Source organism: Hippocampus bargibanti, linkage group LG06 (genome assembly GCF_051943395.1).
Source record: "Hippocampus bargibanti isolate YZ-2025 linkage group LG06, ASM5194339v1, whole genome shotgun sequence".
NCBI classification, from domain to species: domain Eukaryota; kingdom Metazoa; phylum Chordata; class Actinopteri; order Syngnathiformes; family Syngnathidae; genus Hippocampus; species Hippocampus bargibanti.
In genome coordinates, this window is record NC_142739.1 from 24758728 (window position 1) to 24781747 (window position 23020).

General features: G+C 41.2%; 2 protein-coding genes across 5 annotated transcripts in view; one reads left to right on the plus strand and one right to left on the minus strand.

The window, feature by feature from the left end:
* The first annotated feature begins 574 nt into the window (after positions 1 to 574).
* Positions 575 to 22944, plus strand: pik3r4 (phosphoinositide-3-kinase, regulatory subunit 4). Of its 2 annotated transcripts, none has more exons than XM_088999802.1 (20): positions 575 to 713; positions 2684 to 3416; positions 6318 to 6451; positions 6531 to 6738; positions 8386 to 8775; positions 8859 to 8993; positions 10022 to 10243; positions 10326 to 10499; positions 11895 to 12040; positions 12108 to 12311; positions 12700 to 12901; positions 14131 to 14448; positions 15649 to 15979; positions 16719 to 16930; positions 17022 to 17153; positions 17229 to 17329; positions 17763 to 17851; positions 17956 to 18076; positions 18916 to 19087; positions 22807 to 22944. In XM_088999802.1, exons 2-19 carry the CDS (start codon positions 2699 to 2701, stop codon positions 19084 to 19086), a joined length of 4008 nt encoding a protein of 1335 aa, XP_088855928.1. In that variant the 5' UTR covers positions 575 to 713; positions 2684 to 2698; the 3' UTR covers position 19087; positions 22807 to 22944. The 2 variants fall into 2 exon arrangements, with proteins under 2 accessions (XP_088855928.1, XP_088855929.1); XM_088999803.1 differs by lacking the exon at positions 22807 to 22944 and adding an exon at positions 19167 to 20054.
* Positions 19741 to 23020, minus strand: part of col6a4a (collagen, type VI, alpha 4a) — a 38241-nt gene continuing 34961 nt past the window's right edge. For all 3 annotated transcript variants that reach the window (XM_088999798.1, XM_088999800.1, XM_088999799.1), the window contains 3 exons: positions 22842 to 22948; positions 20638 to 20682; positions 19741 to 20571 (listed from right to left, as the gene is read on the minus strand). In XM_088999798.1, the coding sequence (XP_088855924.1) occupies positions 20405 to 20571; positions 20638 to 20682; positions 22842 to 22948 (319 nt within the window). In that variant the 3' untranslated portion in view covers positions 19741 to 20404. The remainder of the gene's footprint in view (positions 20572 to 20637; positions 20683 to 22841; positions 22949 to 23020) is intronic.

Below are 23020 nucleotides of genomic sequence, written 5' to 3' on the forward strand. Positions count from 1 at the left end.
CTATCTTAAAATATCAAATAAAATCATGGAGATGTTCAACTGGGGTTATATTTTGTGGAATCTATCTGTACGTCTCTACATTTACTCTCCCCTCCAAATGACTCCACATACATCTGAACCATGTGCAATTTTACATTTGGGAGATTTTAAAAGAAATAAATATATATTTTGGGGGAATATTTCATTTCTATTTCATCGTTCATCAGGGAAAATGATTTTTTTTTCTCCCCGTGATACATTTCAATGGCCGCCAGCCAAGACTTTTCACTTTGACAATATCGTTTCCATATGAATATCTTTTTTACGAACTAACATTTTTTTTAGATTAAAGATTATTCACCAGTCGTCATTGTGATTTAATATCTTATAATAAATAACAGTATTTAAAAATGATGAATGATTTCTTTTTTAATAAAACATCGTATTAGTTTTTTTACTCCGAACCGACTGTAAAACAACATGATACTTTTATAATGACATAATTATAATTTTAATCGGTGCTGTTGCCGGTAAGTTGTAAAAATCACCGTATTTACCTTTCACGGGGCGTCTATCGAGTGACGTGCAGACTGACCCGGAATCACAACAACAACGGTTCGACGCAGTCTCTTCGCTTCATCGCTCTAGTTTCCTGAAAAGGTTCCTTTATTATTTTTCTTCTTTCTTTCCCCTCTGACTTCATCAAGGAATTCACGCATCATTTAATTCAGCAGGTAACACGACTTTTCTCAACATGTTTTTGCCATTTTGACGCAGCGATTTGGGGTGTTGCGCTAATAACATTAGCCGAAAAGCTAACGGGATGCTAAAGCCATGTCATGTGACGGCTCTTTTTAAATGTAAACATTTTCTAACCTGTGGCCACATTTAGCTTACCATAACTACAATGACAACCCACTGAGTTACAATAAAAATATTGTCATGAAAAGTCACACGACGACGTCAAATGCTGAACAGGAAAGACTTGAACGGTATTATTCATCCTTGATATCTATGAAAGTTTATTGTACTTCCAAAACGCTCTTTCGATGTACTAATAGGACAAAGATACTTGTAGTACGACGATGTCGCAAAAGAAAATTATTAATCACCTTTTTCCAATGATCAATACCACGTTCAGACCACTGGTATCCAAAACTAAACCTTAGTAAACTAATAAAGCGGTGTTCAATAATAACACTACCAGGCAAAAGTAGTATCACGCACACATTAACCTTTCCTAACATTTATTTGGTGAAAAACGTTCCTTTTTCAGACTAATTTTTGTATTTATGTTCTATGTATATGGTATCATTTCTGCTGGTTATCAGAATCAGAATCAGAATACCTTTATTCGTCCCACAATGGGGAAATTTGCAGTCCACAGCAGCAATTGAAAAGGGATGGGGGTGAAAGGATAGAAAACAAGATATTCTAAGCATAACAAAATAAAAATGTCAACTGTATACTGTGCAAATGTAAATGTGCAAAACCGTTTCATTAAAAAACTGTACGTAGTGCAGAATCAAGAAATGCATTTTGATATATTGCAACAACCCATATTTACAAGTGTCCAGTTTTGTTTTGTTTTTTCCACATGTGATCATTGAGAATTGTGAAGCCTGACAGCAGTTGGTAGGAACGAGCGGCGGTACCTCTCCTTCTTGCAGCGTGGGTGTAATAGTCTCTGGCTCAAGGAGCTACCCAGTGCTGTCAGGGTGGGCAGGTTATGAAAACAGTTTGTAAATCGTGCCCAGTTTGTTCAGTAAAATAATTAGTCTCTACGAGTACAGAGTCAATAATCCTTTTATCTATAAAAAGACAGAAGAGTTCAAATCAACTCAGTTCTGCTGGGTTTTTACCAATCGTTATTCCACGAGAATACTCGTTTCACACGTAGAATGGCTCACAAAAACTTAAAATTGACAAGTGTAGACGTATGTAGCTGGTTTTTGAATGTAAGATTTTTGACGAGTATACTCGTGAACGACAGAAAAAAGATCATTTTGTGAAATCGTGCATACAGACACTCCCCACCTTACGAACGAGATATGTTCCAAACTGTCGTTCGTAAGGTGAATTTGTTCGTAAGTTGCTTCAGTGCTATATTTTGTGGAGTGTGTTTGTGTTTGTGAGCCTTTTACTGAGCGAGTTGCTTGCCTGTAGCCACAAAGGGACATAAGTCTTCTTGTGTCGGTCCCAAGCCCGGATAAATACAGAGGGTTGTGTCGGAAGGGCATCCGATGTAAAAGCTTGGCCAAAACAAACATGAGGATCAAACCTCTAAAGATGGAGGACACTGATTTGCTGTGGTGAAGGGAAAAGCTGAATAGAAAAGAAGTTTAAGGCTTATTTAAGTATGTTTAAGGTTTATATAAATATGTTTAAGGCTTGTGTTGGTAACCTGTATTGGTTTGGACTGGAAAATAAAGATTTCATACGATATATGCTCTATAAAGATATGTACATGCACAACTGGAGAGAATACTACATATGTTACGACAAAAAAATGTTTGTATCTACCGTTGTTCGTAACTCGAATGTTCGTAAGTAGGGGAGTGTCTGTATACATGTTTCTGTTGGGGAAGGGGTTAAAAAGTGTGATGCCTCTTTTTCCTCATTGATCCTTATTTGCCAAACCAGTTAATAGTTTTGCTAAGTCATTGTGTTACGAGCTTAATAACAATTTACGGTTGCCCTTCAGCCCCCTGCAGAGGTGATGGGCAACCAGCTGGCGGGCATCGCCCCGTCGCAGATCTTATCGGTGGACAGCTACTTCTCGGACATCCACGATCATGAATACGACAAGAGCCTGGGCAGCACGCGCTTCTTCAAGGTGGCGCGCGCCAAGCACCGAGAAGGAATGCTGGTGGTCAAGGTGTTTGCCATCCAGGACCCGTCACTGCCGCTCAGCAGCTACAAGCAGGAGTTGGAGGAGCTGAAGATCCGCTTGCACTCCTGCCACAACTGCCTGCCCTTCCAGAAGACCTCGCTGACGGAGAAGGCCGCCATTCTCTTCCGCCAGTACGTTCGCGACAACCTGTACGACCGTATCAGCACGAGGCCATTCCTAAACAACGTGGAGAAGCGCTGGTTGGCCTTCCAGATCCTCACCGCCGTGGACCAAGCGCACAAGGCCGGCGTGCGGCACGGCGACATCAAGACCGAGAACGTGATGGTGACCAGTTGGAACTGGGTGCTGCTAAGTGATTTTGCTAGTTTCAAGCCCACCTACCTTCCCGAAGATAACCCCGCCGACTTCAACTACTTCTTCGACACGTCGCGGCGTCGCACCTGCTACATCGCGCCGGAGCGTTTCGTGGACGGCAGCATGTTCGCCGCTGAGAGTGACCAGAACACGCCGCTGGTGGATTTGAATAGCAGTAATCAGAGGAGCAGAGGCGAGCTCAAGCAGGCCATGGACATCTTTTCTGCAGGTGGGCCTGAAAGGTTTGCATGTTTAAAAAAAAACACCTGCAAACTTACGAACGACGGTACATACGACCATTTTTGGAGTAACATATGTGTATTAATAATAATAATAATAATAATAATAATAATAATAATTATTATTATTATTATTATTATTATTACATTTCATGTATAAGCGCCTTTCAAAACTCTCAAGGACACTTTACAGCACAGGTGTCAAAGTCAAGGCCCGCGGGCCAAATCCGGCCCGCCACATCATTTTTTTCGGCCCGCGAAAGCAAATAAAACTTGTTAAATTCCATGATGATTGCTCAAATCTGAGCCAAAATTTCATATTTTTGGATGTCAACCACAATAAAAGTCATTATTCTTGACTTCAGATTTGAAAACGAGTTATTCATTAATTTGCTGTGTGCTCTATATGTAATATTTGAAGGGATTTAAACATTCTAATGGGTTCCCAAATTCATAACGGCCCTCGAGAGGAAACCATAACTACAATGTGGCCCGCGGCAAAAAATGACTTTGACACCCCTGCTTTACAGTCACAGGATATTTTTTTCTGCGGGTGAGTAGCGGTAGCCACACGCGCCAGTGTTCACTCACCCCGGAAAAAAAAACTAAATAACAAATAATATGACAAAACAAAGACACAGAGAGTCATTCGTTCTTCAACACTTTCTGACATGAAGCAGTTCTAGATGAAAGCGGAGAGGATCAAAGCGTCCTTTTCAGCAGTCGATCAGAGACGTCATGGTGGAATGTGCATGTCTACTACAAGCTAAATGTTGAAAGCCCAAAACGCAGCTGGAGCATCGATAAAAAAGAGATTAAAGAGATTGTCTCACATTTCCTGTCCCACATAAATCCGCTTCAATTCCAAGCCGCGACAGTTCCACATACGCATCGGTGCTCTACGCTGACGCTCCTTTCTTCTTATCACGGGCTCGTCAAAACATGCACCCATCCAACCGCAGCGCCGCCGAACAAAACGTATTCTCTCCAGTTGTACATATCTTTATAGGGCATGTTTTTTATTAAATGTTTTTTTTTCAGTACAAACCAATTCATGTTACTTATACACGCCTTAAAATACTTATATAAAGCTTAAGCATACTTATATAAGTCTTAAACATACATTCCATACAAAATATAGCACTGAAGCAACTTACGAACAAATTCATCTTACGAACGACCGTTCGGAACGTATCTTGTTCGTAAATTGGGGAGCGTCTTTACTTCATATTCCTAGTAGCCGTCCGTGTACGTATTTGGTCAAGACAAAACTTTGAGCCGGTTTGGATGAATTTGTTTGGACAGAAAGCAAATGTGGATTTGGATGTAAAAAGCGTACACACTCTTCTTCAAATTCAAATCTTTTTCCAGTGCAAAAAAATAACAAAACAAAATGGACGACAATAAATTATTTAAACCATTGACTCATTCGCTAGACATGTGCAAAAATGTGTCTACTCCAGTGCAAGGGTTTTTGTCATTATCATTCGAATTCCAGGACCCGCAGAATGTAACTTTTAGGACTACATAAACATTCAATACAGCGTTAGAAACCTTAGACACCCTTCTTTCATCAGAAAAATAGTTAATTCCTAAATTATATGGATCTGGACTTATATGAGCTTGAAATGAGGGTGGCTGTCCAAAATACAATGGAATACATACCTATTGGTTTATACAGAGCTTTAACAACAGCTGAAGCTGGAACAAATGGGAATAAAGGAAATGCTGTCCCCTTTGTGGAAGGGAAAAAACATAGCCAGAGCTCTGGCCAGCGCTTTCTCGGCACTTAAGCATGAAAAACCAAAACCAGAACAAATTTGGCAATGGCCCTCCACGTCATATTTTCAATTCGCGAATACATTTCTGAATGGCAGTGAATGAGTTCATATCATCATTTTATGATATTTTTTTTATTCCAGAAAAAATCGGAATTAGCATAAAATTCCAACTTTTTTTTTATACTAACAAAATCCTATTTTAATCTCACTTTTTTTGCAAAGTGCAGACAAAATCTAATTTAATTTAAGAAATATTGTGATTTATTTTTATAATTTTTATCAAGACCTAACTTAATTTTGTAACTTTATCAAAACAAACTTTATTCTTGTTTTGTTGCAATTTTTTAAAGAACCCTCTTACAATCTACGTCATATTTTCATAAAATAAATACATTTGTCAATGGCAGTGAATAAGTTAATGTCACTGATTCCCTGTAAAACTCGAATGAGAAAATAAATTGAATCTCTTTGAGAGGGGAAGTAAAAATGAACAACTGGGATGTAGTAACACAAGTGCACACTCCCTCTTATAAATCGGATATAACATGTAGCATATTTTCCGGTGTATAAAGCGCACCCCCAATGAATGGTGTGTTTTCAAACTTTTTCCACATACAGTAAAGTCTCGTTATATCGATATTCAAGGGAGTCCGAAAAAATATCGATATAACCGGGACTATCGATATATCCGACCCTGTTTGCATGTAATTTTCTCAGTGCGTGCATAGAAATAGTATCGATATAACCAGGACTATCGATATATCCGATATCGATATAACGAGACTTTACTGTATATGAGTATAAGGTCCACATTCAATGAATGAAAAAAAGTTTTCCAAATATAATATAAAAATCTATAAACGTTTCCCAAATATAATGCACACCACATTATAAGGCGCGACAGTAGAGGCTACTTCTTCTACAGGGTCAAATGGAGTCGGTGGCTACAAGACCTGTTGTCGCTCAATATTACTTCACATATAAGGTCACACCTACATATAAGGCGCGGGGTCATCTTTTGAAGAAAAACAAGGCTTTTGGGTGCGCCTTACACATCGTAAAATCCAGTAATAAATATGACTGCAGCATCTCCACTTTGTTTTTCCTTAGGCTGTGTGATCGCTGAGCTGTTCACGGAAGGCATCCCGCTCTTCGATCTGTCCCAGCTGCTGGCATACCGTAAAGGACACTTTCAGACAGAGCAGGTCCTGGAGAAGATCGAAGACCGCAGCATTCGAGAGCTAGTGAGACCCGTTTGATATATTGCCCAGGAAACTTTGGACAAATATCCAAATGATGGTGTCTCTGATGTACATCATTCAGGTGGCTCAGATGGTACAACGTGAACCCGAGCGGCGCTTGGCGGCAGAGGACTATCTGAAGCAGCAGCGAGGAAAAGCTTTCCCTGATATCTTCTACACCTTCCTGCTCCCTTACATGGTGCAATTTGCCAAAGACACTTTCCAGTCCGCAGACGAGAGAATACTTGTGATACGTAAAGACCTGGACAACATCCTGCACAACCTCAGAGGTGAGCGCATCATGAAAATCTATCTTTCTTCCTCTCGTCCATCGCCGTGGATGGTTTAGAGCGCCGCATTGTTAGCTGTGAGTGCTCGTGATATAATAGAGAGAAAAAGAGTGAAGCAGGAAAAAAACTGTCGTCAAAACCTTTGTTCTGCGCGGAGTGGCGGAGAGCAATTTGATTTTGAATATACCTTTTTGAAATAGAAAATTGTGTCTGGTTTGACTTTATTACATATTTTAGTAAATACAGTACAAAGCCGGTCTCAAACACTACTAGTCTTTTTTCTGCGGTGTGTTTTTATTTAATTTAGTATAATTGTATTTTTTATTTATTTATTCTGGTATTATTTTGTTCTTTTATTCCTTTTTTCTTTTTTCATTTTATTGACAGAAAATTATAAGTGTCTAGTTTGGCTAAATTGCTTTATTATCGTTTTTTCTGTGGTGTTTTTATTTTATTTATTTATGTATTTATTTATTTGATCTACTACCTTAATTATAGAAAAATATAAGTGTCTTGTTTGGCTAAATTACATATTTCAGTAAATACAAAGCCGATCTCGAACACCATTAGTGGTTTTTCTGTGTTGTGTTTTTAATTAATTAATTAATTTATCAATTTATTTATTTTATCTATTACCTTAATTGTAGAAAATAGTGTTTTTTTCTGTGGTGTGGTTTTTATTTTATTGTATTTATTTTATAGTTTAATTTAATTGATTGAATCTACTACCTTAATTATAGAAAATTATAAGTGTCTAGTTTGAATAAATTAAATACTTTAGTAAATACGAAGTCGGTCTCGGACACCATTAGTGGGTTTTTTTCTGTGGCAAGTTTTTATTTATGTATTTATTTATTTATTTATTTATTTATTTATTTATCTATTTATGTATTGATTCATTTATTTTCATTTATTTATGCATTTATTTATTTTATTCCATCTACGACCTTACCGTAATTATAGAAAATTATAAGTGAAATTTACATATTTCAATGAATACAAGGCCATCTCAAACTTTATTTATTAATGTATTTATTCATTATTTCTTTATTTATCCCCTTTGAATCTAAAACATAGCAATTGAATGAATACGTCTACTTTGTTTTTTTAATTTATTTATTTACCTATTTATTTACCTATTCATTTTTTTATCTATCTGTTTGTTCATTTATTTATTGGTTCATTTATTCCACAGGTGTCAAAGTCAAGGCCCGCGGGCCAAATCCGGCCCGCCACATCATTTTTTTCGGGAAAGCGAAAGCAAATCAAATGTGTTAAATCCCATGATGATTGCTAAAATCTGAGCCAAAATTTCATATTTTTGGATGTCAACCACAATAAGTCATTATTCTTGACTTCAGATTTGAAAACGAGTTATTCATTAATTTGCTGTGTGCTCTAGATGTCATATTTGAAGGGATTTAAACATTCTAATGGGTTCCCCAAATTCATAACGGCCCTTGAGAGGAAACCATAACTACAATGTGGCCCGCGGCAAAAAATGACTTTGACACCCCTGATTTATTCGTTTATTAATTAGTGTATTTATGTATTTGTTTGTTTGTTTGTTTATTTATTTTTTTTGTCAGGCACATGTGTAATTCTTTAACAAGTAGGGTAACGCTTGCTTCCGTGTCCCTGACGCAGGCTCTCCGAATTCCCCCCGAGATGCGGGCGATGACGTGGTGACAGCCAGGGAGCAGCAAGGCCTGATGGTGCTGGCATCGGTTATCACCTCGTGCCTGCAGACGCTGCATTCATGCGACTCCAAGTTGGCAGCACTGGAGCTGGTTCTCCACCTGGCGCCCCGTTTGGGTGTGGACATCTTACTGGACCGCATCACGCCATACCTGCTGCACTTCTGCAATGACCCGGTACCACGCGTACGGGCACAGGCTGTACGCACCCTCACCAAAGTGCTAGCGTTGGTCAAGGAGGTGCCACGTAACGATATCAATATCTACCCGGAGTACATCCTGCCCGGTATCGCTCATTTGGCTCAGGACGACGCCACCATTGTCAGATTGGCGTATGCGGGTAAGCGTCTACCACATTTGGATGTTTCAACAAAATTATCTTTCAAGTTTGTTGGTCAAGAATGATTTTGTTGTTGTTGTCAGAGAATGTTGCACACCTCGCGGAGAGCGCCCTCCGTTTCTTGGAGTTGGTGCAGGAGAACAACGTAAGCACGGAGCACGACGCCAGCGGTGAGGAGGCGGAGGAAACGTTGCACCCTAACAACAATTACGACTCAGGTTGGTGATCGGTGACATCTTAAAATTTTCAGAATCCAAATCAGATAGCCTTTAATAGCCATACAATAGCTATCTGGCTAGCTATTAGCTATCAATTGGCTTGCTAGCTAGCTTTCAATCTATTTGTCTTACTATTATATTTGAGTTACTTCCGGGTTGAGTGAACGCTGGCGCGTGTGGCTGCTGCTGCTCCCCACAGAAAAAAATTATGCTGTATTATTATTATTATTATTATTATTATTATTATTATTATTATTATTATTATTATTATTATTAATAGTCCCACAATGGGGACTAAAGCAAAATTGAAAGGGGTGGGGTGAAAAGATAAAAAAAATATTCTATTCTAATAGTAGAACGGACAGCGATTTAAAAAGGGTTAGGAGATGTTGATAATCAGCTAAATCAAAATTAACAGAACTGAACCGTCTGTGGAACAGTCGCGGCTTGGAATTGACGCGGATTAACGTGTGACAATCTCTTTTCGTCAGTGGATGCTACAGTTCCATGTTTGTTTGCAAAACTTGGCTTGTAGCAGACCTGCACATTTTCTGTGTAGCTCTTTCTCTTGTTTCTATTTCTAAATTTATTGTATTCTATTTGTGATTGTATTTTGTTTATTATAGTACCTATGCTTGTCTGTGACTGTAAAGTGTCCTTGAGAGCTTTGAAAGGCGCTTAAAAAGAAATGTATTATTATTATTATTATTATTATTATTATTATTATTATTATTATTATTATTTCTCCATGACGGCCCTGATCCACAGGTGAAAAGGACGTGTTGATCCTCTTTCATCTCGACTGCTTCATGCAACACAAAGAGGGTGTAGAAATTGCGAAAGATTGAAGACTCTCTGTGTTGTGTCACATTATTTATTTAGTTGTTTTGTTTTTGACTTCAAGATGGCGCCGCGAGAGTGGCTGCCTTTACAGCAGCTCCTGTATTTTATTTATTTTTTTGCTGTGAAATGTAAATTTCTCCACTGTGAGACAAATAAAAGCTCATCTAATCAAATCTAATTCACAGAACTGCAGGCGCTCCACGAGATGGTACAGCAGAAGGTGGTGACGCTGCTGAGTGACTCGGAGAACGTGGTGAAGCAATCCCTGATGGAGAACGGCATCACGCGACTCTGCGTCTTCTTCGGCCGGCAGAAAGCCAACGACGTGCTGCTCTCACACATGATCACCTTCCTGAACGACAAGAACGATTGGCACCTGCGTGGCGCCTTCTTTGACAGCATCGTCGGTAAGAACCATCTCCCGTTCGTCTCAATCCAAACTACGGCTGGGTAAAAACGACTGTTGACTTTACGCACGACGGCGTCAAGGAGTGGCAGCGTACGTGGGCTGGCAGAGCTCGGCCATCTTGAAACCGCTCCTCCAACAGGGCCTGAGCGACACGGAGGAGTTTGTCATCTATAAAGCTCTGAACGCGCTGACGTGCATGTGCCAGCTGGGCCTGCTGCAGAAGCCTCATATCTACGAGTTTGTCACCGACATTGGTAAGGTCACATGTGGCGTGCTTGAGCAGTGACCCCCCCCCGCCCCCAGCCCCGTGTTCATCTTCCACCGATGTGAAAATTTACATTAAATTTTTAATTCGAATATGGATTGGAACGGATTTGCCTTTATTAGTCTCGCAGTGGAGAAATTTACATTCTACAGCAGCAAAGTGATGGAAGGAAGAGGAAAGGAAGAAGTAGAAAAACAAAATACAGGAGCTGCTGTAAAGGCAGCCACTCTCGCGCCGCCATCTTGAAGTCAAAAGAACAAAAAAAGAAAATAATACGACAACACAAAGACACAGTCATTCAATCTTAAAAACTACCAGCATGAAGCAGTTCTAAATGAAAGAAGAGAAGATTAAAGCTTCCTTTTCTTTTCACCAGTGGATCGGGGGCGTCATGGTTAAATGTGCACATCTACAACAAGCTAAATGTTGAAAGCAAACACGAAGCTGTCGCATCCGTTGTCAAAAGAGATTGTCTCACATCTCCTGTCCCACGTAAATCAACTTCAATTCCAAGCCGCATTTTGAACTAAAATGCATTTCGACACAAATAACAAATTGCCGGCATAAAATTACAAAAAATATATTGTTAATTCCAAACCGCTAATGGGGAAATTTGCAATTATGGAGAGTCCATCATTTTAAACTAAAATGCATTTCGACACAAATAACACATTTGTGGCATAAAATTGAAAACATATATTGTCAGATCTGTGCCAAATGTGGCAATTGGCAGTGTCGTGTCCCCTGTGTGAGTGTGAGCAGTGGCCCACAGCAGCCCCAATGTGCGTGCCCATTGTGTTTGTTTCCATTTTTCCTATTTCTTGTAATAAGTTTTTTTTTCATATGCGAGAGTTCATTTAGCTGGCTATCTATTTGCTATCTATTTGCTATCTATTTACGATCTATTTGCTATCTATTAGCTAACTGGCCGGCTAGCTAACTAACTGGCTGGCTATCTATTAGTTATATAGCTAGTTGTCTAGCTGAGTAGCTGGCTATCTATTGGCTATCTATTAGCTAGCTAGATTTCTATGTACAGTATTTGAGTTACTTCTGGGTTGAGTGAACGCTGGCGCGTGTGGCTGCCGCTGCTCACCCACAGAAAAATGTCTCCTGTGATTAAAAAGTGACCTTGAGAGTTTTGAAAGGCGCTTATAAATGAAATGTATTATTATTATTATTATTATTATTATTATTATTATTATTACTATTATTTATTTATTCATTTATTTATTCATTCCTAATTGTACAAGGTGAATTTGTGAATTTTCCATCTGTTTCATGTATTTTGTGGTTGATTTATTTATTTTGACTCGTATTTGTTTTAAAAAAATGTAAGTCTGCCGTCTATTATATTTCTACTGCCCTTGCTTCCCTACCGCAGCTCCGTTCCTGTGCCATCCCAACCTATGGATCCGTTACGGCGCCGTGGGCTTCATCACGGTGGTGGCTCAGCACCTCAACGTGGCCGACGTCTACTGCAAGCTGATGCCGCACCTCAATCCCTTCATCACGCAGCCCGTCATCCAGGTGAGTGCCGCCATCTTGGCATCATCCTATTCACGGTCCAACTCACGCCCTACGGTTACGTCCTCAGATCGACAAGGAGCTGGTCCTGCTCAGTGTCCTGAAGGAGCCTGTGACTCGTTCCATTTTTGACTATGCGCTGCGCTCCAAAGACATCGCCAGTCTCTTCCGCCACCTGCTGTTGCGGCAGAAGAAGCGCACTGGATCCATTCCGGAATGCCCGCCGCCTGAGGACCCTGCTATCGCTCAGCTGCTCAAGAAGCTGCTCTCACAGGTGAACGCACCAAGGCGAGAATGAACAAATTTACATTGAGTTTAAAACAAACTAATGAAACATTGTGTATTTAAGTGTATTTAAACAACCAATTGGTACCTTGACTCTTAAGATTTTTTTCCCTAGCTTAATGCTAACAGCCAATGCAAATCACCATAGGCAGACTCACAACATTTTGCATGGATGTCGTACTTGTCTTAACGAAGCCATGATTTTTTTCCTTATATTTGACTGAATACAATTTTTATTAATCACTTTAATTTATAGTATAAGTACTGTTTTTCAGGGATGGTCCCTTAACATTTACAACACAATTAGCATTCACACCGTCCTATAAGAGGCATTCGGTGACTGTCCGATTGTTTCAATGTTGTTCGTCCGTGTGCAGGGAATGACCGAAGCGGAAGAAGATAAGCTGTTGGCGCTCCGAGACTTCATGCTCAAGTCCAACAAGGCCAAAGCCAACATGGGGGAGCAGATACATCTTGGAGAGGCCGCTCAGACAGGGGTGGTTGATCTTGCCGTGCTGGGCATCACCGGACGTCAGGTGGACTTGGCCAAGCCCAAAGGCGAGGTGGAGGACAAGCGAGGTGGGTGAGGGAGCAAGAGGGAGTGGGAGTGAGAGTGAGAGTGAAAGTGAGAGTGACAGTGAGAGTGGGAGTGGGAGTGGGAATGGGAGTGACAAAATACTACTACTACTACTACTACTACTAATAATAATAATAATAATAATAATAATAATAATACATTTCATTTATAAGCGCCTTTCAAAATTCTCAAGGTCACTTTACAGTGACAGGATAAGTTTTTCTGTGGGTAAGCAGCGGCAGCCACACACGCCTGCGTTCACTCAACCTGGAAGTAACTCAAATAGATAAAAAGCCAGCTAGGTAATAGATAGCTCACAGATAGCTAGTTAGATAGCTAGCCGGCTAGATAGCTGTATAGCTCATAGAAAGAGCAAATAGTAATAATAACAATAATAATAAGAAGAATACATGTTATTTTTAAGTGCCTTTCAAAGCTCTCAAGGACACTTTACGATCCCATAACTGACATAAATAAAACCAAAGATAAAAATTATACATAAGAACAGGAGATAAAACTAAACAGAGAATGCGATTTTAAATAGGTGGGTTTTGAGATGGGATTTGAAGGTAGGAAGAGAATTGATATTACGGATGTTGGGAGGACGAGAGTTCCTGAGTTTGGGGGCAGAGTGGCTGAAAGCTCTGTCCCCCATCATGCTGAAACGGGTAGGGGGCACACAGAGGTGGAGGGAGGATATGGATCTGAGGCAACGAGAGGGGGCAGAAATTTAAAGGTCAGATATGTATGGGGGACCAAGGTTATGGATGGCTTTAAATGTATAAATAATAATAATAAAAATAAATAGTATAACGTCTGTGTAAGCTCTTAGTCATACAGGAGTGGTCCATCGATGAAAAGGTTTCTTCAGCCGTCATCTGTACTTCTTTGAAGGTGTCGGTCGTTTTGCTTCTTATCCAAGAAACTTCGTCAGCAAACTAAAGTCTTACTGGTAGTTTAGGCCCCATATATATCCCTACTGTCCAGACATGGCGGTGCCAGACTCTGCTATGATAGGTCCCTGCTCTCAGGTTGGGGGGAGCAGAGGACTACTCCCTGCAGCTGCTCCACTGATAGTTCCTGTCGTTCTGACTAAAGACTGGCCTGATTGCCCCACTTCGACCGGTATCACCTCATCAGTATTACTAATCCTATGTTGCCTAAGCAATAAATAGTATAAAGAAGTATTTTGAAGGGATAGTCACCTCTGCTTGATTTTTGTCTCGCGCAGCAAGGAAGCACACTAAGCAGGACTCCATGAACGAGGAGTGGAAGAGCATGTTTGGATCTCAGGAGCCTGCCACCACCGTCGCCAGCGCTCAGGCAGTGCCTGACGGTCCTTCGAGTCAATCCCGAAAGAACCACGCGGCGCCAACGCTAGCCGTGCAGCAGTCGGTGACGAGCGGCCTGGCTTACCAACGCCGTCTCAACACGTGCAAGGCGGAGCTGCAGCAGCTGGTGCAGCAGAAGCGCGACCAGTGTAGCGCCGAGCGCATGGCGAAACAGATGATGGAGAGTGCGGAATGGGAAAGTCGCCCGCCGCCGCCTGGTAACTACGCTGACTTTGACCTCTCCATTGTCATTCAGTCACTAAATAGTGATGTGCTAAACTCTCATAGGTGCATGACTAGTAAAGCCTCACCTTAACTCATTGTCAGAGATATTCGGTTGGACACTGTGAACAAAGGCTCAAACACAGGAAGATTGTCTTTTACTGCCGGCAGGGGACTCTGCCTTTCATGACCGACGCCCAACCTCTGCATCCCTTTGCCAAGCTATTTATTGAGAGTATATGCAAATTTAAGTGATACATAAGTAAAACATAGTCTTCTTGATTTGAATACCATGTCCCTGTACGTCCCATGCACCTACAACTATAAAACAACAGAACATAGACATTTTAATTGGTTGTCATTTTCATGAACTGATAGATTTGTAACCTGGCTAATGACCTCTTCCTGTGAAGGAGTTTACCAAGTCGTAAATTAGTCCAAGGCCAGATCTCCTACACAAAGATGACAGTTTAACAGGCTGTGTCTGTTCACCTCAGATTGACCCCAGATTTTCTGTCCTTCCATTGTGGGCCTTGTGTTCGACGGCATGAAACTTTGAAATATGATAACTTCTTTTCTGTATATTCTCTGTCACTCGTCAATGTCACTCGTGCTTGAGTTTTATTAGCATACAATTTTGTAGACCTCGTACTAGTACACCCCAGTTGTTCGAGAACAGGGGTCGGCAACCTAAAATCTTCAAATAACCATATTGGATGGAGAAAAAAATGTCTGCAGCCACGAAAAATGGATGTATTTCTCATAAAGGGAACACATGCTGCTATGCTATTGCTATCTTAGCCTACTATCAAATTGACTCCATTGGCTTCAACTTTTTTTCCCTTGAGAATCTTTGTGTCATATTTGTCCTTCAAAAAAAAAACACAATTCCCGCCCTCATCTTTTTCCATTTTCAAACCCTTGTGAAAAAGCTCTCAGGAGCCACTAGGACGGCACCAAAGAGCCCCATGCGGCTCTCGAGCTGCAGGTTGCCAGCCCCCGTTGTAGTCTCAAAAACTAATGTGAAGCTGTAGTAGAGTAGTAGATGTGAGATGGGGGCTTTTTTATCCCACATCTTCCACCATGGACACAATTATGCACACTCCCCGTCCAACTTGGCTCTACTTGGAGAATGAAACATCATCAGACTCGTGGGAGGTGGAATTAATCCTCAAACTGTTTTTTGCATGTTTCAGGGTGGCACCCAAAAGGACTTCTGGTGGCCCACCTCCACGAGCATAAAGCGGCCGTCAACCGAATTCGAGTGTCGGACGAGCACGCCATCTTCGCCACGGCGTCCAACGACGGCACCGTCAAAGTATGGGACAGTCAAAAGATGGAGGGCAAGACCACAACCACCAGATCGGTGCTGACGTACTCACGCATCGGCGGCCACGCCAAGACGCTGACATTCTGCCAGGGCTCGCATTATTTGGCCGTGGCATCCGATAACGGCGCCATCCAGCTCCTGGCGGTCGAAGCCAACAAACCGCCAAAATCGCCCAAAGTCCAACCCTTCCAGACCAGGTTCGTTCAATTGAGCAGTTTTATCATGTCAAATATTCATGTCTTTTCGAAATCGAATAGAATGTAAATATTTGAGAGTTTTGAAAGGCGCTTACAAATGAAATGTATTATTATTATTATTATTATTATTATTATTATTATTATTATTATTATTATTTGCTAGCTATTAGCCATCTGGCCGTCTAGATAGCGAGCTATCTAGCCAACTATCTATTCACTATATAGCTGGATGGCTATCTAGCTTATACACCGGAAAATACGGTAGTATTTTAAATTAATATTTTATTTTATGGTATTCTAATTATAATTAGATAGTATAATAAAAATATATATAATTGTAATTATAATTTAATATTTTATTTTATAGTAATTTAATTTATTTGAAAAAGTATATTGTATTTTAATTTAATAATGTATTTAAAATACAGTAGTATTTTCCGGTTCCCCCATTGTGGAACTATTAAAGACTTTTTGATTCTGATTCTGATAGTTCATATTATCCAATATTAACACTCCAATATTACTTCACATATAAGGCGCACCTGCGTATAAACCTGCGTATCATCTTTTGAAGAAATTGAAGGCTTTTGGGTGTCCGTAATAGTGTGTAAAATCCGGTAAAATATGAAAATCTTAGTTGAGTTTGTCATCATCATCATCATCATCATCATCAGAGGTGTTAAGTGTGAACTGCACCCACAATTCAAAAATTTTAATTACTACCATCACTTCCATGCAGGTCTCTAGACCTTAAGGAGGACGGCTGCGCGGTGGACATCCACCATTTTAACTCCGGCGCTCAGGCTGTGTTAGCATACGCCACCGTCAACGGCTCGCTGGTAGGCTGGGACCTTCGTTCTAATTCCAACGCCTGGACGCTTCGCCATGACATGCGCCTTGGACTCATCACGTCTTTCAGCGTGGACATGCATCAATGCTGGCTTTGCCTCGGTGAGAACGAGACTCACGATACGGCACCGCAAAATGGCCGCCGCACCCCGATCAAAAAGTGTGGATATAGTCTGTGATCCCCTTATCACAGGTACGAGCAGCGGCACCATGGCATGCTGGGATATGCGCTTCCAGCTCCCCATCTCCAACCATACGCATCCCGCACGTGCGCGCATCCGACGCCTGCTCATGCACCCGCTCTACCAGTCGTCCGTCATCGCCGGTGAGTGAATCCTCCTTTCGTTCGCTTCCTTGTTTAACTTCCTGGTCATGTGACCCCTCCCCCTTTCGTGTGCAGCCGTGCAGGGCAACAACGAGGTGTCCATGTGGGACATGGAGACGGGCGATCGTAAGTTTACGCTGTGGGCCAGTTCGGCTCCACCGCTGTCAGAATTGCAGGTGAGAAGCACGAAAATATTGATTAGGGGTTCGAGTGTTGGGGGCGGGGGGGTCTCACGGTGTCTTTCTGATGGAGAATAGACAGAAAAGAAGTTATCATATTTAAAAGTTTCATGCTTAGAAGGCCCACAATGGAAGCACAGAAAATCTGGGGTCAATCTGAGGTGAACAGACACAGCCTGTTAAACTATCTTCATGGAGGAGATCTGGCCTTGGACTAATTTACCACTTGGTAAACTCCTTCACGGGGAGAGGTCATTAGCCAGTTTACAAAATCTATCAGTTCATGGAAAGGACAACCAGAGGGCTGCGGACGTTGGGCGTCGGTCATGAATGGATGCGCCCCCGTGGGCAGCAAAAGACAGTTTTCCCATGTTGGAGCCTTTGTTCACAGTGTCCGACCTAAAATCTCTGACACTGTCCTGTGTCGCAGCCGTCGCCTCACAGTGTGCACGGGATCTACTGCAGTCCGGCGGACGGCAATCCTTTGTTGCTGACCGCCGGATCCGACATGAGGATTAGGTATGATAAGCAAATTTGTATATTTGTATTTTTTTTTTTAAACCAGAAAAAAACATCATCCAAAGCCCTAAATTGAAATTCAAACACACTGTGACGTTCGCTAGGTTCTGGGACTTGGCGTACCCGGAAAGGTCGTACATTGTGGCAGGCGGGGCCAACGATTCGCTGCATTGCCCTTCCGTCCTGTACAGCAGGAAGATCATTGAAGGCACCGAGGTCGTGCAGGTAAGCCGAACTTGCATATGACCTGATGCATTTCCTGTAATTTATGTGGCAACATCGTTGACTCTGTTATTCATAATTTAAATCACCTCAAAACCCCCCAAAAAATCTTAATATTAACTCATTCACTGCCAGGCGATGTGCAAAAATATGTCCGCTCCAGTGCCAGAGTTTTTGTCATTTTCACTCAAGTTGCAGGACCCACAGAATATGGAGTTTTAGGACTACATAAATATTCAATACAGTGTTAGAAACCCTCGACTCTCTTCTTTCATCAGAAACAAAGAGTTAATAAGTGCCTTTCAAAACTATCAAGGTAACTTTACAGTCACCGGATAAGTTTTTCTGTGGGTGAGCAGCGGCAGCCACACTCGCCAGCTTTGACTCAACCCGAAGTAACTCAAATAGATAGAAAGCTAGCTGGCTCGGTAATAGATAGCTAATAGATAGCTATTAAATAGCAACCTAGACAGCTAATATATAGCTACATAGCTAGTGGCCAGCTAGACAGCTATTAGATCGCTATTCGATAGCTAGCCAAATAGCTACCTAGATAGCTATTTCCTAAGTTATATGGGTCTGGATTTATCAGCTTTTGGAATGGGGGTGGCTGTCGAAAATACAATTATATTGATTCATATAGCGTTTTAACAACAGCTGAAGCTGGGAAAAAGCGCTAACATAGAAAAAAAAACGTGGAAATGCTGCCCCCTTGTGGAAGCGAAAAACATTGCCAGCGGTCTGACCAGTGCTTTATTGGCACCCCACGCAAGAAAAACCAAAACCTGAACAAATTCGGGAATGGCGGCGAATGAGTTAAAAAAAAAGCTCCTCCATTTCAGGAAATCCATAGTAAGCAAAAGAGTGGCGCTGCCGAGGACTCGCCCCGCCGAGGACCCGAGTCGCTTCCCGTGGGACATCATGACATCATCACTGACATCGCCACTTTCCAGACCACCCAAGGATTTATCGTCACCTCATCCAGGGACGGAATCATCAAAGTGTGGAAATGAGGTCAGCCAATTATTCTTTCTCACACTCTCTCTCACACATATTCACACAAAACTTTTCTCACACGCTTCCTTCCGCATAGACTCTCAGATACTCGCACTCCAACTCCTCCGGTTTCTATGGAAATGTACAAAGACTCTCTCATCTCCATATTTTCTATCATGAACTATTATGGTGTTATCAGCCGATGATGATGAAATACGAAAACTATGATGTCATTGTGATGTCATGTGCATATTGTTTTATAGTTTGATCATGTGATCCTCAGCAGACAAGTGACCCCACACATGCACAATAAACGCTGATTTCATAGACATCCCACTTACTATAGCTCTGAATGCCTTCCAAATGGAGGAGAGACATTCAGTTTGTTAGCATGCTAGCGTTAGCCACGAACGGGGATACACGCTGATTACATAATTGACATCCCACTTATGAACGATAGCTCTGAATGCCTTCCAAATGGAGGAGAGACATTCAGTTTGTTAGCATGCTAGCGTTAGCCACAAACGGGGATACACGCTGATCACATAATTGACATCCCAGTTGTGAACGATAGCTCTTAACGCCTTCCAAATGGAGGAGAGACATTCAATTTGTGAGCATGCTAGCATTAGCCACCAACGGGGACTCCAGAAACTTAACACACCAATGAATAGATGTTTTTTTGTTTTATTTGTTTATTTATTTATTTTTTACAACCATCAACGTTTTTTGTTTCCTTGGAAACCTTAGTTTTTTTTCATAAGTACTTTGGGATATTTTATCTTGACTTTTTTGTGTGACATGGTCATAATTAAATTACACCGTGAATCATGGCTATATCGCTGTCAATCAATCGCAGCCCTGCTATAACACAGATTTTGAAGATTTTTTTTTTCTTTTCCTTTCGGGTTTTCCCATCAGGGGTTGCCACAGTGAATCAGTGTCCTCTATCTTCAGAAGTTTGATCAATAAAGTTTTTTTTCCCCAGTGTGTAGTACCACATTGTGCCACAAAATTAAGTGGCAGCACTGAGCTCCATTGTCAGAGATTCAATAATAATAATAATAGAGAAGAAAACGTTTGCGCTTTTTTTTGTACTGTTTATGTTTTCTGGGTGTCACATAATAAAAATGGGTTGACTGTAAATATTAATGCTAAAAAATATGACATAAATTTCCTGGGATGTTTTGGATTAGCCAAACATTAGCATACGTTTAAAAAAAATGAACGAAGAAACAAATGACGGTCATGTGACATGAGCACCTAAAAAATAACACATCAAGTCGACAAAGTTTCAAGTTGAAAACAGTCACATTCAAATACGGGGCGCCCCCTTCAGGCCACACAGGCATCCTGGCAGGCCTCCATGGTGCCGAAGCGGTTGGCGTTTCCGCCGCATCCGCCATACCAGAACCGCTTGCACTTTCGCTGCTCGCTGTCGTAGAACCACATCATGGCGTAGTCCCGGCAGTCGCCCGCGTCCTCACCCAGCAGGCAGGGGTCTACGAAGAGGCGGGGGCGTCAGACGACGCCCGGTTATGAGCGTGTCGCGCATTTGGAGGGTTTACCTGTGGAGCTGGCGTCGGTTGATCGTGGCGTTGGCGTGTCGTCGTCTGTTATGGTTGACGCGTGAAGGAGAAATAAAAATCATGTTATTATCTGAGAAAGGTAGTCAATATTTACCCAGAATACATTTTGAAAAATCATGAACTACAGTGATACCTTGGCTTACCAACTTCATTGGTTCCCAGACAGAGTGTGTAAGGCAAAAAGTGTGTATCTCAAGAATTAATTTTCCATAGGAAACCATTAAAATGAGAATAATCCATTCCCAGGTCCCCATAAAACATAATTTTCTACTTTCTAATTTTCGAAGCCTTAAAACTACACAAAATATACCTTATTTTATGTATAATAAATGTGCTATGGTATTATAATTAAAGAAATAAATTGCACTGTATAATAAAGTCGTTTTATTTACTTTTGTGGTGGTCGTTGATGGCTTGATGGAATGGAGTGGCCGGTTTTATCAGCATTAAACACTTGAGGAACGTAGCCTTCTTCCTTCACCATCTCGAGGAATGATCCCTTGTCGGTGCTTTCTTTGTGATAATTGTATCTAGTTCATCAATTGTGATCTGTTCAGCTGGGTTAATAGCTTTAATATCCTATGACTGTTCAGTGTCCTTGAGAGTTTTGAAAGGCACTTATAAATGAAATGTATTATTATTATTATTATTATTTGCATCAAGTGTATAGATGGCTAGTGCGGGTTATTTGTGGAGCCTGATTGATGGAAATTTTAACCTTGAAGTCTACACTTTGCCTTTGAACTATCAAAGTTGCAGCGAGTCCAAATTTCACTGTTTTCTATCCATTTCGTCACTCTCTCGCTGTTGTCTGCCTGTCTCTTTAATGTTTAAACCACCTCCCCTCACTGCTGTGTTCTTGACCAATCACGTGGCTTTAACCGAAGACTGGGGGCGTGGAATAGAGGACCAAAACAAGCCGGAAGCCATTTTCTTTTAGGAGAACGGGCTCGTTCGCGAACGACACATCACTCATTGTAGCTTCTCCGTGTGTATCCCGAAAAATAGTTCGTATGCCAAGGTAAAATTTTCAGAAATTTAATGTTCGTAAACCGAAACGTGCGTAAGCCAACGGGTTTGTAAACCGAGGTATTACTGTACCAACTTTCGTTTTTTTTTTTTTTACTTCAAGATGGCGCCGCGAGAGTGGCTGCCTTTCCAGCAGCTCCTGTATTTGTTTTTCTACTTCTTTTTTTCCTTTCCTTTTGCTTTCATAATTTTGCTGCTGTGTAATGTCAATTTCTCCACTGTGAGACGAATAAAGGTACATCCAATGCAAATTCATTTTTTGGCTGGTTTATATGAAAATTTTAAATTTTGGTCCAGTTTTTAACCAATGTCATAAAAGTTGTCATCTTTGATTTCCTTTCGCATGGTCCACTTAACTCATTCACTGCCAGACGTGCAAAAATGTGTCCACTCCAGTGACAGGGTTTTTGTCATTTTCATTCAAATTGCAGGACCCACAGAATATTGAGTTTTAGGAATACATACATCTTCAATGCAGCATAAGAAACTTGACACTGTCTTCTTTCTTCAAAAAAAAGAGTTAATTCCTAAATTATATGGGTCTGGAGTTTTATGACCTTGAAATGTGGGCCGCTGTACAAAATACCATAAATGCATACATTTACAGTAAAGTCTCGTTATATCGATATTCAAGGGAGTCCGAAAAAATATCGATATGACCGGTACTATCGATATATCCGGCCCTGTTTGCATGTAATTTTCTCCGTGCGTGCATAGAAATAGTATCGATATAACCGGGACTATCGATATATCCGATATCGATATAACGAGACTTTACTGTATATAGTGCTTTAACAACGGTTGAAGCTGTAACAAAGTACTAACATGGAAAAAAGGAAAATGCTTCTCCCTTGTGGGAGGGAAAAAAACCATTGTCAGAGGTCTGACCAGCGCCTTATTGGCACCCGCAAAATAACCAAAACCCGAACAAATTTGGGAATGGCGTTACATTCCAGTCATATTTTCAATTCCTAAATAAATTCGGGAATGGCAGCGAATGAGTTAATTGGATTCACCGGGCCACATCTGGCCCTCAGGCTTTAGCTTTGACACCCGCCCTTTAGTGTGTATATATATATATATATATGTGTGTGTGTGTGTGTGTTAAATATGAGTTAGAAATGATCTTCAGGTGGTTTGTAATCAATCCCAACCTTCTGGCCTCAACCCATGGATGACATCCATCTGTCCGGTTTGCTCCTGCAACTGGTGGCTTGGACTTCCCCGCGGCTGGTCGGCCAACACCTCCCCCTGCCCTTGACTGGACGTCACACCGGTCATGTGACCAATCCGATGATGATGATGATGATGATGATGATAATGATGTATTTGC